The sequence below is a fragment of the Triturus cristatus genome, chromosome 4_1 (assembly GCF_964204655.1).
Source record: "Triturus cristatus chromosome 4_1, aTriCri1.1, whole genome shotgun sequence".
In the NCBI taxonomy this organism is placed as follows: Eukaryota; Metazoa; Chordata; class Amphibia; order Caudata; family Salamandridae; genus Triturus; species Triturus cristatus.
The window spans coordinates 281,215,959-281,229,265 of record NC_140585.1 but is presented as its reverse complement, the minus strand read 5'-3'; the positions used below and the strand labels follow the sequence as shown (position 1 = coordinate 281,229,265).

Below are 13,307 nucleotides of genomic sequence, written 5' to 3'. Positions count from 1 at the left end.
TTACTATTCCAACTCCAGTCTGTGCGGACACTAGGGAAGGTGTTGGATTTTAAATCCAACACCTCCCTCCCCCCTCCGCAAGTCGTTGTTCCGACTTGCGCAGTAATGGTATGCGGAATCACAACGCGGTCCTTGTAACGACTGCGTTGTGATTCCATGCGTGAAAAAAGTTTTGTCATAAACGTTGATTACCGTTGCGTTGCTGCAGAAGTGGGATCACATATGGAAATGCTCTGACCGGAGTTATTAGAAATGAGTTTGCCCTGTGTTTTTCTGAGAGGTACTGGAGGTGTTCATTTCAACCCCTACCAGTCATACCTGACTAATAGGCCTTGTGTATTTGCAATTCACCAGTGATTGGCGGACTGCGCCGCTACTTGTTCCTCTGAAGCATCAATTAGTTTAGACTCCTTATCAGGGGGTTGAGCGTCAGCTGTGGTTTGTAAATTAACCCTCTTTCAGGCATTGGACACAACTAATGTATAAAGAGGAAGCTGCCCTTGGCTTTAAAAAGGCTCTGAGGGTGCAGCTTTGTATTTTTTGTTGACCTGGTGGGATAATGCGTGCTCATGCAGGGTCTTTTAAGATGTCATCAGTGTGACACATCATGCCTTTTAACTTAGGGAGGTATTGGGTAGCCCTATGTGTACTAGATACAATTTCAAAGAGGAAATCTTCCTCTATAGCCACTTTATGGAGTGGGACGTGGTCATACCCTGCAGCCCTACTGATGACCTCCTGATATGAGGTGGTGTCATTAGGAGGCAATGGTTTGGCAGGGTACAGGTCTGGATATGTGTCCCTCCCTGGGGATCATAATCTGGCCATGGATCTGTGGGGCTGTGGTGTATCATAAGAAGCATTTGCACCCCCTCCAAGCCCACCTATGAAGAAATGTGGGGGCCCCAGCAAAGTGATATCTAGGAGATCACCCTAAGAATGAGGGGGAGAGGGTGAAGGTGGGGGAATGAAGAGTGGAGGCGAAGTAGCTGGTGGAGGAGGGTGCAAAGGACTGGTAGACTTGTCTTTCTTCCTCCTTTCAACAGACACTGGCAAGCCTATTTCTTCTTCAAAGGAGAGCTGCTGTTTTGATGGAGGTGGTGCCAACACCACAGTTCTGTTTAAGATGAGGCCAGTGTGAGGCTGTATATGTATCTGTTTCAGGTGGACATCGAGCCGTTCCTGCATATTATGGAGGATTGGTTTCACCGGAGTACCCGGTTTGGATTTCGATGCCGGTCTTGACATTTTCAGTGCCAAGATTGTCTTTTGTTTCGGAGTCGAAGTGGTCGGAGCAGAGGATGGATGGGGTCAACTTGGTGTGGAAGCTGATGGCTTCAGCTGTTCTTTTCAAGCCAAGCTCGAGAGCGGGGCATCCGTAGCAGATGTTCGGTGCCAACCATGGCCTGCTGGCAGTGGTGGCCTTGGAGCCCTATGTTTGGTTGGAACCTAATTTTTTTTGGTGGCAGGATGTGGACATCAGTACTCATAGTGCGCTGTACCGGTGGAAAGTCCTGCATCTGGAGGTTGATCTCCAAGTTGGAGCCAGTGTTTTCAATGGTAAAAAACTCTTCCTCCGCCAAAGAGGCCTCATGGACTTCCTGCTCCTCCTCCTCCTTGACATCCTGTTGTCTGAAGATGTTATATGTACGTGTCCCTCTCTCCATTGCATTTCCCTGTAATGTGCCCAATGATCCTGTAAGGTTTTATACGATTGGCACGATTGGTAAGCTTCTCAGTCTTCAACTCTGTGACCGGGAGACAAGCACAGTGATGTAAATGAATGATGATGTAGATAGATCACAAGATACTTCTAGTTAAGTTACAGGATAGGTTTATTAAGACACAGCAGAGCATTATACCTCGCCAGCTGACCAGACCATCAACTGACAAGTGTGGAACATTCAAATACAAAGTAGAATGCACACAGGTATTCTGGGAGGCTTAAGAGGTGAGAACATAGAGAAAGGTCTAATGACCAAAGGTTGCCATGTTGCGAGGAGCATAAGTTTACTACACATCTTCCTCCTTTACATGGAAGAGAAAATAAACACACGAAACATAAAACGAAAGCATAAAGCATGGGAAACAACAATTAACATCAAAACAAGTAGGAGGTCAGCGACCTCATGGACTTCCAGATGGTGAAGGCTAAGAAGCATTTTGTTTCGGGTCAAGGGTGAAGAAAGGAACAGAATTATCATGACCACCTACTCCCCTTCGATTGACAAAACAGGAAGAGACAGTCTACTCTCTGCAATACGTCGTTGACCAGCAAAAACAGGAAGAGACAGTGTATTTTCTTCAAACAGTCCTTGTCTGACGTGGCTTCCCACTCATAGTTGAAGATGCACAGTTCAACAGGTGCCTCCATGCTCAAAACGTTCTGGAAGGATGTTCCCGAAGAGAAAGTTGAAGCCAGTTATATCACAGTCCAAGTTGAAGTTCTGGACCAGGTTTCTCGGTTCTGGTTCTCTTTCTCAGGTTATGGGCCTCTTTCTGTGGATCGGGCTTCTATGTTTCTTTATTTTTCTTCTTTTATTTTTCTGTGGACTACCTATCTCAGTACTGTGGGCTATAAAGCCCGGTTCTAGACGCAGAACATTTGTCCCGGTTCTGGGAACCGCTGTGTCACGATTTTGTGTCATGGTACGGGAAGCTTAGTCCTGGCTCTTCTAGGAACCACTCTATCACAAATCTGTGGACTATCTGTCTCAGTACTGTGGGCTATAAGGCCCGGTTCCCGGTTCTGGGAACCTCTGTGTCACAATTTTCTATCGTGGTATTGGAACATTGTCCCGGTTCTGGGAACCGCTCTGTCACGAAATTGTGTCGTATTTTTGGAACTCTTGTCCTCTTCTGGTTCTGGGGCCTTTGTTCCCCCTTCCGGTCCTGGGACCTTCTTTGTCCTCTCCCGGTACTGGTTCTGAGACATTTGTCCCTTCTGGTTCTGGGGCCTTTGTTCCCCCTTCCGGTTCTTTGACCAGCTTGACCTTTGTCTCCATCTGGTTGTCCATCAAGGTTCAGGGTTCTTTGACCAGCTTCTAGTTATGGGACATCTATCCCAGTTCTGGATCCCCTGACCTGATCTTGCACTGCTGCAGTTTCCAATTGCTCCAAATGGTAGGCTAGTTCATAATTTCCATATAGAAATGCTGCATATCCCTCTTCCTTCTTTGCTTTAAAGGCCTTACATTGCGCAGTATCCCTGCGCAAATTGTCACTGGTGCTATGTGAACAAAGTGCATTATGCACTATTGTCATTTATTTGTCTTTATCTTTAATGCCTGACTGTAAGATGGCAAGTGAGGTCTTGTAATCTTAAACAATCGCATTTACTCATGTAAAAGTGGTGTGTTTGGTTTCATATAACTTATTTGCACACATTTGCATTTATGCACAGTTGTTGACATAGAAGTAGCGCTGTTGGTGATGGCAACACGAGTTAGACCTTTGCGATGTGTGCATCTTTGCTTGCAGCAGTTAAGCACAATAGTTTTTTTATGCAAAACGTGTTCAGCCCACACAGGAAATGTTTCTATTGCTGAAGTTATTGCTGGCTGCCAGGATTGGGGAACATCCGATTACTCCAATATGTTATTTCAGACACACTTGGCTTTAAATTAATCCAATAAGTTGCTTCGGGCATACGCTTGCTTTAAAATATCTCCGTTTCAATCATATGTGAACTTTTCACCCTTGCGAACCGCTTTTCTGACCTGTCACGTTGTGTCAATTTTCTTTTGCCGAGGTGAGTTCTTGGCTGCGCCTCAAACAGCAACTGTCTTTCATACCTGGCAGGTCGTCTTGACTCAGGGTTGACAGCAGTTGGGGTAGTTGTGACAGGTTTCTTGATAATTTTCGTTTTTTTAAAAAAAAATCTCGCGTTGCTCAGGTTACCAGTTTCTTTTCTTGTTTCTTGCTGCAGTGATGGCATGCAGTCTTGGGTTCTTGGTAAGAGGTGTTGCTCAGAGCTGTGCTGTTCTTGGTCTGGTCATCCAAATCATCACCAAATGATGAAAATGATGATGTAGATAGATCACAAGATACTTCTAGCAAAGTTAGAGGATAGGTTTATTAAGACACAGCAGAGCACTACACCTCGCGAGCTGAGCAGACCATCAACTGACAAGTGTGGAACATTCAAGTACAAAGTAGAATGCACTGAGGTATTCTGGGAGGCTTAAGAGGTGAGAACATAGAGAAAGGTCTAATGACCAAAGGTGGCCATGTTGCGAGGAGCATAAGTTTACTACACACAGGTTGCAGACCTGGTGAAGGTTGGTCCACAGGTACTTCACATGGCACTTCGGGCAGAAACGGAATTGCATCTGTTCCATCAGAAGGGCATCCTAATGTGAAGCAGAAGAGATAGAAAGAAAAGGCCCAAACGGCTGCTGTTTGAGCGCATCAATCATACAGGTGATAGCTTTCCAGATTTCGAAACGCAAAGATGGGAACGTGCTCGATAACAATACCAACGAGGGTAAGGGTAAATTACAAACCGAAAGAAGTCCGAACTGGAGCACAGTAATACACGTCTGAACCCGATGGTGGAAAGAAAACAATTGACCAATGGAGTTGATGACCATGCGCATTACCACCAAGAGGAGGAGTCACTTTACCTGGTAGCTCGAAAGACTTCTTGGAAGAAAAACAACTTGCAAACATCCAAACACAACACTAGATGGCAGGAGTATGCAAAGCATGTGTATCTTTTCATCACAGACTTGATACCAATTACATTACCCCTATTTCTGTGTCGATTAAAAGAGACCTCTTATGGCTTCCTATGTCCACATACTTGTCTTATATTGCCTTGCATAGTGCTCCATTGGTCCAAACCTCCGATGAAGTTCGAAAGCCCCCATGATACATTTGTTGTCTTTTGCCAATTTTAAATGACCTCTCATTAATTTTCCCTTCGATATTTTTTCCAGTTGCAACTCGGTGAACATTAATATTGTTCTTATACATACAAAATCAATTTCATGTATTATTTTTTATTCAATATCATAGTACTGTTCAGGTTATTATAGTATATATATTTTCTTTCCCTTGTTCCTCACCCCCTCTACCTTCCCTTTTCCCTTCTTCATTGAATGCTTATTGGTATATATTATTACCTTTGTATTTTTCATACTTGTTGTATTTTTCCCTTTTACTATATTGATTTTTGCTGAATAAACTTGAAGTTTAAACTTAAAAAGCATGTGTATCTACAATCACACATGCCTCGAACCCATATTTCTCCTCTTTTCAAACATGTTATGCAGGACTAAGTGTCAAGCAAAAACAGTAGGCACCATTTCTTATTTGTTGAGCAGAAAACACAGGTAAACATCTGTTTAGCTGATTCCCTAATATGCAAGTAGAAAAAATGAAGGATGTGAATCAGTTCCATCCTTTTCTTTCTACAAAAGTAAAAATCTAATGCAATATGACCCCCCTGAGTCAACTACCCATATTACAAACTGGCTCCCTTGTTGCATAAGGCTTAAACTGGAAGACAGTAGTGCAAAGACCGGATTCAATACGCAGTCAACGCTTTGACATCAAGGGAAGGTGAGGGAAGGTGACTGAGTTTCTCCTGCCACCAACCACTGCCTTCCCTGCCAGCAGCAGTGAAACTACTAAGCATGAATTATTCATCCAATCATGTAAACTATTGAAAGTAATAACAATATAATGCGTACCTTGCCTTTGACTTGTCAATGTCCTCCCTGGACACAAACCTTGGTCTCCTGCGGACCTCTTTCTCTGTCTTGTAAATCAAATTCTCCTGAATCATGTCTTTAAAACAGGGAAAAAACAGTTTATGAAATAAGTTTGGTGCTAAAGAGGTGGAAATAAATGCTTACACTAAATATGAAATCTCACAGTTAATTAGGACAATCCTGTTAAGAGTAGTAGTCTTATCTCAAATGAAGATAGAATCTTTCAGAATGGTGTGCACCCACCACCACCACCCATTGTACCTCAAATAAATGAGCTTTGCTAACAACATCTGTATAGAAAACAACAGCAGCCCACAAGCAAATTTTAACAATAGTGCAAACTCATCGTGCTATCCACTATCAAGCACACAACCAAGTGATAATAAGAAGATTAACTTTCAGACCACCTACCTTTTTAACTTTTTATTTAAACCTGCTTTTTGTGCTATTTTTGGGATAAGGCCTCCCGTATTCAATACTTCCATTGCTGTTCTTAATAATCACAGTTGTGTGAAGGAGAACTGACATATAAAAACAGATCAACATTGATATAAAACAATAATATGAGAATGATACTATGATATATTGTATACAACTCTTTGAGTTCAGTCTAACGCAGAAGAAACTCATTAAGTGACTCATAAAAAGAAATTAAGACACCTGCTCTGAGAAAAACAACAACTTCTGACTCCAGTTGTAGTCAACGTTTATATCTTTTTTTCCTATGGGGGACTTTCCTTACACAAACCAAGGGCAGCAGGTGGAGCCACGAAAACCAATAAGATTAAATGTATTCCTGGTGTAAGATGAGAGGACAAAGGAGAGGAAGCTGGACAGAGAGTCAGGTGAGAGACATTTCAATGCAGAAGAGGCATGATGGAGTCACTGAAAGCATCTTTGTGATTTCCAAGCTTCCCTTTTCCGCTAGAAAGAGAGGCTGGCTGCACTAGAGGAGTCATGGAGAGAAGCGCACAGAGGCAAAAGTATAGACTACCACAAGGGTCTTCCTCTGCCCTTGTAAAAAGTCCTGGAGGCTCTTAAAAATAGTCTAAATAGAAAATTAATGTTGAAACTGACTCTGCATAAAAAATTGTACGTACACTCACCAGAATCAGCATAGTATCTGTTATAGGAAGCTCAAGTTGTGCTTCAGTAATTGGGATTTTGTTCAAAAAACCCCATAACACCTGCACCTCATCAGGATTCCCAAGTACCTACGTAAGCTTGCCACTGAGGTTCTTGTGAGTGGTCATATGGTGTCTAATAATCTGCATTCAGTTTCCTGCTATCTGACTTCCTTTTCTCACCTTTACCCTCTCACTTATGTTACAATATATTTGAATTATAAAATGCTCATTCCCTGACCTTCCTAGTACCCTTTTAACAACCTCATGTTATTGATTCTTGCATTGTAGTATTGAGGTTACATGACATCTGTTTTGTGATTAAGCCTCTTCACGGATTCATTAAGTTATTTCTCCTATATGAAAACAAGCCCAGCCCATTAGGTCTTCACTACTTAAAAGCCTTGCACATGCTGCTGAAAGATGCATGAAGAGCACAAGTGGAGAGGTACCCATTATTGCTAGAAAGTGTTGCAGGAGTTTCTGGGCTCACCAACACAGGTGACAATAAGTCCTATAACAGTAAACCCAGAAGCACAGAATGTAGGAAGTGATTGACAAGCAAAGAATAGATCTGCTGCAAATAAACTGAACAGTTTTATTTACCCACTGCTAAAATCAAAAAATGACAGCATGGTGGATGCCATATTACAGATCAGTTAAAGGAACTCCATACCTAGAGACTATATAGATTGAAAAACATTAAAATGATTAATGATGAATATAGTGTTTTGTGAAGCTATGTGGTGTAACCCAAGTTGCTGCTTTGCATATGTCATCTAGGGGAATGTTCCCTAAGAATGCCGTAGAAGCCCCTAGTTTGAGTGTAGAATGAGCTCTAGGGGGTATGGTTAATGTGCATTTGGCTTTCAAGTAGCATATTTGTTTACATTTTACAATCCACCTTGCAATTTTAGATATAGGATTGTCTTTATGCGGTGGGGAGAAAGCCACAAAAAGTTATTTGGTTTTCCTAAAAGATTTTGTTCTTTCAATGTAGTAGAGTATTGCTCTTTTAACGTCTAGCATGTGAAGAGCTCGTTCTGCCACTGAGTCTGGTTGAGGAAAAAATACTGGTAGTTCAACCGACTGGTTTAGGTGAAATGCAGATACTACTTTGGGTAGGAACTTTGGGTTAGTCCTAAGAACTACTTTGTTATGATCGATTTGTAAGAATGGTTCTTGTATGGGTAATGCCTGGAGTTCACTTACTCTACTGAGAGATATGATAGCAATCAGAAAGGCTCCTTTACAAGTGAGAAATTGTAGCTCACATTTTTGGAGGGGTTCAAAGGGAGGACCCATTAGTCTGGTAAGGACTATATTAAGGATCCACACTGGAGAGGGTGGGGCTCTTGGTGGAATTATTCTTTTAAGTCCTTCCATGAAAGCTCTGATAGCAGAACTCTAAACAAAGAGAAATGTTGTCTGTTTTGTAGGTATGCTGCTATAGCGGCTAAATGTAACCTAATAGATATATACGCTAGGTTATATTGTTGTAGATGTAGTAGATAGCAGATGATGTTCTGAATGGAAGCATCTAGCGGATTGATCTTGTTGTGCGTGCAGTAAATGACGAATCTCTACCATTTTGCCGCATAGCATGCCCTTGTTGTAGGGCGTCTGGCTTCCTTGATGATATTCATACAGTCTGGCAGGAGGTTGAGGTAGCCAAACTCTAAGACCTCAGGAGCCAGATCGCAAGGTTGAGTTGATTGGGATCTGGGTGTCTTAACTCTCCATAGTTCTGAGTGAGAAGCTTGGGTGAGAGGCGTGGCTTTTGATGCGGTACTACTGATAGTTCTAGCAGAGTTGTGAACCATGGTTGCCTTGCCCATGTTGGAGCAACTAGGATCATTGTGAGAGAATTTTGTTAGAGTTTCCGCACCACTAACGTAATGAGTGGGAGAGGCAGAAAAGCGTAAGCAAATTTGTTTCACCAATTCATCCATAGCACATTGCCTTTGGACAATGGGTGTGGTACGTGGATGCGAAGTTTGGGCATTTTGCGTTTTTGTGTGTGGCAAACAGATCTATCTCTGGGTGTCCTCACTGTTGAAAGAATGGGAGAAGAACTTGAGGATGAAGTTCCCATTCGTGGATCTGTTGTGCTGGACGGCTGACCAGATCCGCAATCTGATTGTGTATCCCTGGTAAGTGTTCTGCCAGGAGATATATGTTTTGCGGAATGGCCCATCTCCATATGCTTTGCGCTAAGCTCGATAGCTGTAGGGAGTGAGTCCCCCCTTGCTTCTGTATGTAGTACATTGCTGTCATGTTGGCTGTGCGGATCAGGACAGCTTTGCCTAGAAAGTGCAGCTGAAAAGATTTCAGTGCTAGGAATATTGCTAACAATTCCAGGTGGTTAAATTGGAATTGTTTTTGTTGGGGGGGTCCAGATACCTTGAACAGTATGGGTTTGAAGATGCGCTCCCCAGCCGGTGAGCGATGCGTCTGTTGTTAGCACTATCAGTGGAACTGGCTTGAGGAACAGCCGCCTTTTGTAAAGGTTCTGTGTGTTCCACCATTGCACAGAGCGGAGGGTTAGCTGACCTTGGGCCTGGTTCCACTGAGATGCTAGGCATTCCTGTAATGGACGCATTTGTAATCTTGCATGAAGAACGAGAAAAGTGCAAGAGGCCACCATCCCTATTAGTTGCATGAACACTCTTGCTGGAAGTGAGTGTTGTGGCTGAAAATTTTGAATTAATGTGTGCATAGCAGTTATCCTGACTGGGTTGGGATATGATAGTGCTGTGGAGGTGCTTGTAGCCCCCAAATATTGTTGCGTTTTGGACGGTTGGAGATGGGATTTGCCCTGATTTAGTGTGAATCCCAGACTGTGAAGCAGTTGTATGGTACGGAGTGTGTGTTGAACACAGCTGCTGTGAGACTTTGCTTTTTTATGAGCCAGTCGTCCAGATAACGGAAGACATGAATGAGTTGTCTTCTTAAATGGGCTGCAACCACTGTGAGGCACTTGGTGAAAACCCTGGGTGCCGTGGTGACTCCGAATGGTAGGACTTTGAACTGGTAGTGTTGGCCATCTACAACAAATCTGAGATATTTCCTGTGAGCAGGATGAATGGGAATGTGGAAGTAGGTGTCCTTTAGATCCAGGGTGTGTAGAAAGTCACCTTGCTGGAGTAGAGGAAGCACTGGTTGCTAGGTGACCATGTGGAAGTGGTCTGATTGGATGTAAAAGTTTAGCGGTCTGAGGTCCAATATTGGCCTGAGAGAGCCGTCCTTTCTCGTAATGAGAAAATAGAGGGAATCGACCCCTGTGCCTTGATGGGGCAAGGGGAACCTATTCTATTGCATGTTTTTGTAATAGTGCAAGATCCTCCTATTTGAGAAGAGTTAGATGTTCTGGTGACATTGGACGCTGGTTGGGAGGGGTAGAAGTGAGTTCCAGGCAATAACCATACTGAATAATTTGTCTTACCCACCTGTCTGTTGTGATGGAGTCCCAGAGAGGTAGGAACTGTGAGAGGCTTCCCCCGACAGGAGTGGAATGGTTGGGGGGAAGCGCTAGGAAGTCACGGTTTGGTGCTAGGGGAGCTGCGGGTGTTATTACCCCTGCCTCTGTCCTTGTTGTTATTTCCCCTGTAAACTCCCCTGGAGTATCCTCTAGAAAAGGAACCCTGGGTGGGGCTTTTGTAGGATGAGGACGGGTGCTCTGGTGTATTTGTTTTGGAGCCTGCTCTATTGAAGGAACGCTGAAAGGATCCTCGGTTAGAGGATGATTGCAGTGCTCCCATAGACTTGGCAGTCTCCGTATCCTTCTTTATTTTTTCTAAAGATGTGTCCACTGCAGGACCAGAAAGGTGTTGCTGGTCAAAAGGCTGGTTCAGGATGGTATTTTGTACCTCTTGTTTAAAGCCAGACACCCTGAGCCAGGCATTGCTGCGTAGAAAAAAACACTGGTATTTATTGCGCGGGACGCGGTGTCTGCTGCGTCGAGAGCGCACTTTATAGAAGTATTAGTAATTACTTTCCTTCCTGTATAAGGCCGTTGGCTTTGTCCTTGTACTGCTGTGGGAGGTGTTAAATGAGCTTTTCCAGCTCATCATAGTGAGCCCTATCATACCTTGCTAGAAGGGCTTGTGTGTTCGCTATCTTCCATGAGTTGGCAGCTTGAGACGCTATGCGCTTGCCTGATACGTCCAATAATTTAGATTCCTTGTCAGGAGGTGGTGTGTCACCTGAACTCTGAGAGTTTGCCCGTTTGCGCGCATTGGCTATGACTAGGGAATCTAACGGGACTTGACCCTTGATGTAAATGGGGTCTGAAGAGCTGCTTTGTATTTTTTGTCTACCCTGGGGTTAAGAACCCTAGCTCTAACTGGGTCTTGAACACCTCAGAAGCATTTCTAAGAAGACCTTTAAGCATTGGTAGTACCTGTGTAGACCTTTGTGGTTGATCAAAGGTCTGTAACAGAAAGTCCTCCTCCACAGGGTCTGAATTTAGTTTGACTCCATGGTATGTTGCGGCCCTACTAACTAACCGGGCAACACCCACATTGTCATCTGGTGGAGATGGTTTTGAGGGGTAGTAGTCTGGATCATTGTTAAGATCCGGATCAGTATTGTAGTCATGCCAAGAATCTGGTTCCTGTGGGGGATCATTAGTATTGTCAGTGTCTAGTGGCACATCTTCGTCTTCTTGCCCATACCCTTGGTCCTCGTCACTATCCTCTGGTTGTGGAGAATGTGATGGAGAAATAAGTAAATTAGGGTTGACTAGTGGGGGGTGAAGGTGGTGTTGAAGTGTTAGTAGCTATGTGAATATTTTTGAGAGGAACTGGTGCATGTGGTAACTGCTCTGGTTTCCTCTTTGTAGGTTTGTTTGGATCGGGGAGAAAAAGTTCTTCGGTATCGAGGGTTTTCTTAGGCGTGGAAGATTTTTCCTTAGACACTGGTGTTGACTGTTTAGGGACAATGTCTGGTATAGACATTCGGAGCAGGTAGTTTTGGCTCCGGAGGTGTGTGTTTGGGAGGTTTCTCCTTGATGTTTTCGGTTCAGACGTCTTCGGTGTTGAAGGCTTATATGCATGCTTCGGCGCCGAGGTCTTATCAGGGTGCTTCGGTGCCGAGGTCTTGTCCGGCTGCTTCGGTGCCGAGCCTTTATCCGGCTGCTTCGGTGCCGAGCTCTTGTCCGGCTGTTTCGGTGCCGAGGGGTCTTTTGCCGGTTTCGGTGTCGAATGCTTCTCAAGTGCCGACGGCGGAGGGTGCGTCATCTCGGGTGACTTAGCCTTCGGTACCGAAGGTGGTTTTTCGGGACTGGGTGGTTGGCTTGAGCTGGAAGGCTTTTCTCTGTCCTTCGGCGCCGGGCCCGGAGGTGGGGCGCAGCAAGATTTTGATCGGTGTGTACCTGAGCCTGGGGGCGAAGGTGTCACCGGAGCCTTTGTTATGGGCTTGGGTGGGGCGGGGGTCTCAGTACTCACGTCCCGCTGCGCCGGCATGATGTCATCTTCGGAGTAGGAGTCGTCTGCTTTGGAGACCGAGACCTGCTCTTTTTCTGGTTCCGGAAGGCTGTCGGGACCTGTATTGAAGATGTCCGGGACGGAACCTGTGCCTCGGGACATCTCGTGGCTTAGAGCTCGTCGATCCCGGATAGTCTTCTTGGATTTGAAGGAAAGGCAAGCCTCATAGTCGTCCTTTCGATGTTCTGGAGAGAGCAACAGATTGCAGACGGGATGGAGGTCCGAGTGTGGGAATTTAGCACCACACTGGGGACATTTTTTAAAGCGAGTCCGTGCCATCGACGTCCGTCGCTACCGGCGCGGGTAGGCCCAACGACCCGCGTCGAAGTTCACCGATGTCGAAGATTTTCGAGGTTTTAAGTTGAGGGTGCGTCGAAGTAACGCGATCTAAACAATACCGTAGGTTAGCTTGTGATTGCGTGTCGAAAGGGGGTACGACACCGACCCGGAGCGCAGCAAGTCACATCCGAACCAGATGGCGGAAAAAAAAAAATCTAAAGATGGCGCCGATTCCCATGCGCACTGTCGACCGAAGGAGGAGTCACCAACCTCGTGACTACAAAGACGTCTTCGAAGACAAAAACAACATGCAAACATCCGAGCCCAACACCAGATGGCGATCTATGCATAGTGTACAATCTGCAGCTCATATGCCTCGAACAAGAGTCTTTCTCCAGATGGAAGACACCATGTAATGTATGCATCAGTTTGCAGCTATTCTAGATTTCCTCGCTGTACATTATACCACTTTTTCATGGTTGGACTCAGAAAAGGATCTTTTTACTAGTTAGCAACTACAAGATCAGATCAGAGTAACTCATAGCGATTTCAAGCCGAAATACCTAAGCCTCAAACCTTTTTCTCATTGGATTGAATGTGAATATATAATAGTCAAGCTGCTCGACTAGTATTACCAATAAGGAAAATGCTACTTACCCAGTATGCGTCTGTTCTTGGCATGTAGAGCTGTAGAATCTCAT

General features: G+C 44.5%; 1 protein-coding gene across 1 annotated transcript in view; it reads right to left on the bottom strand.

Annotated features, from left to right (window-relative positions):
• LOC146854276 (protein mono-ADP-ribosyltransferase PARP12-like) overlaps nt 1-13,307 on the bottom strand; it is a 220,507-nt gene that overhangs the window by 72,634 nt on the left and 134,566 nt on the right. Inside the window, exon 9 of the mRNA XM_085652062.1 lies at nt 5,697-5,793. Within this exon, the coding sequence (XP_085508188.1) occupies nt 5,697-5,793 (97 nt within the window). The remainder of the gene's footprint in view (nt 1-5,696; nt 5,794-13,307) is intronic.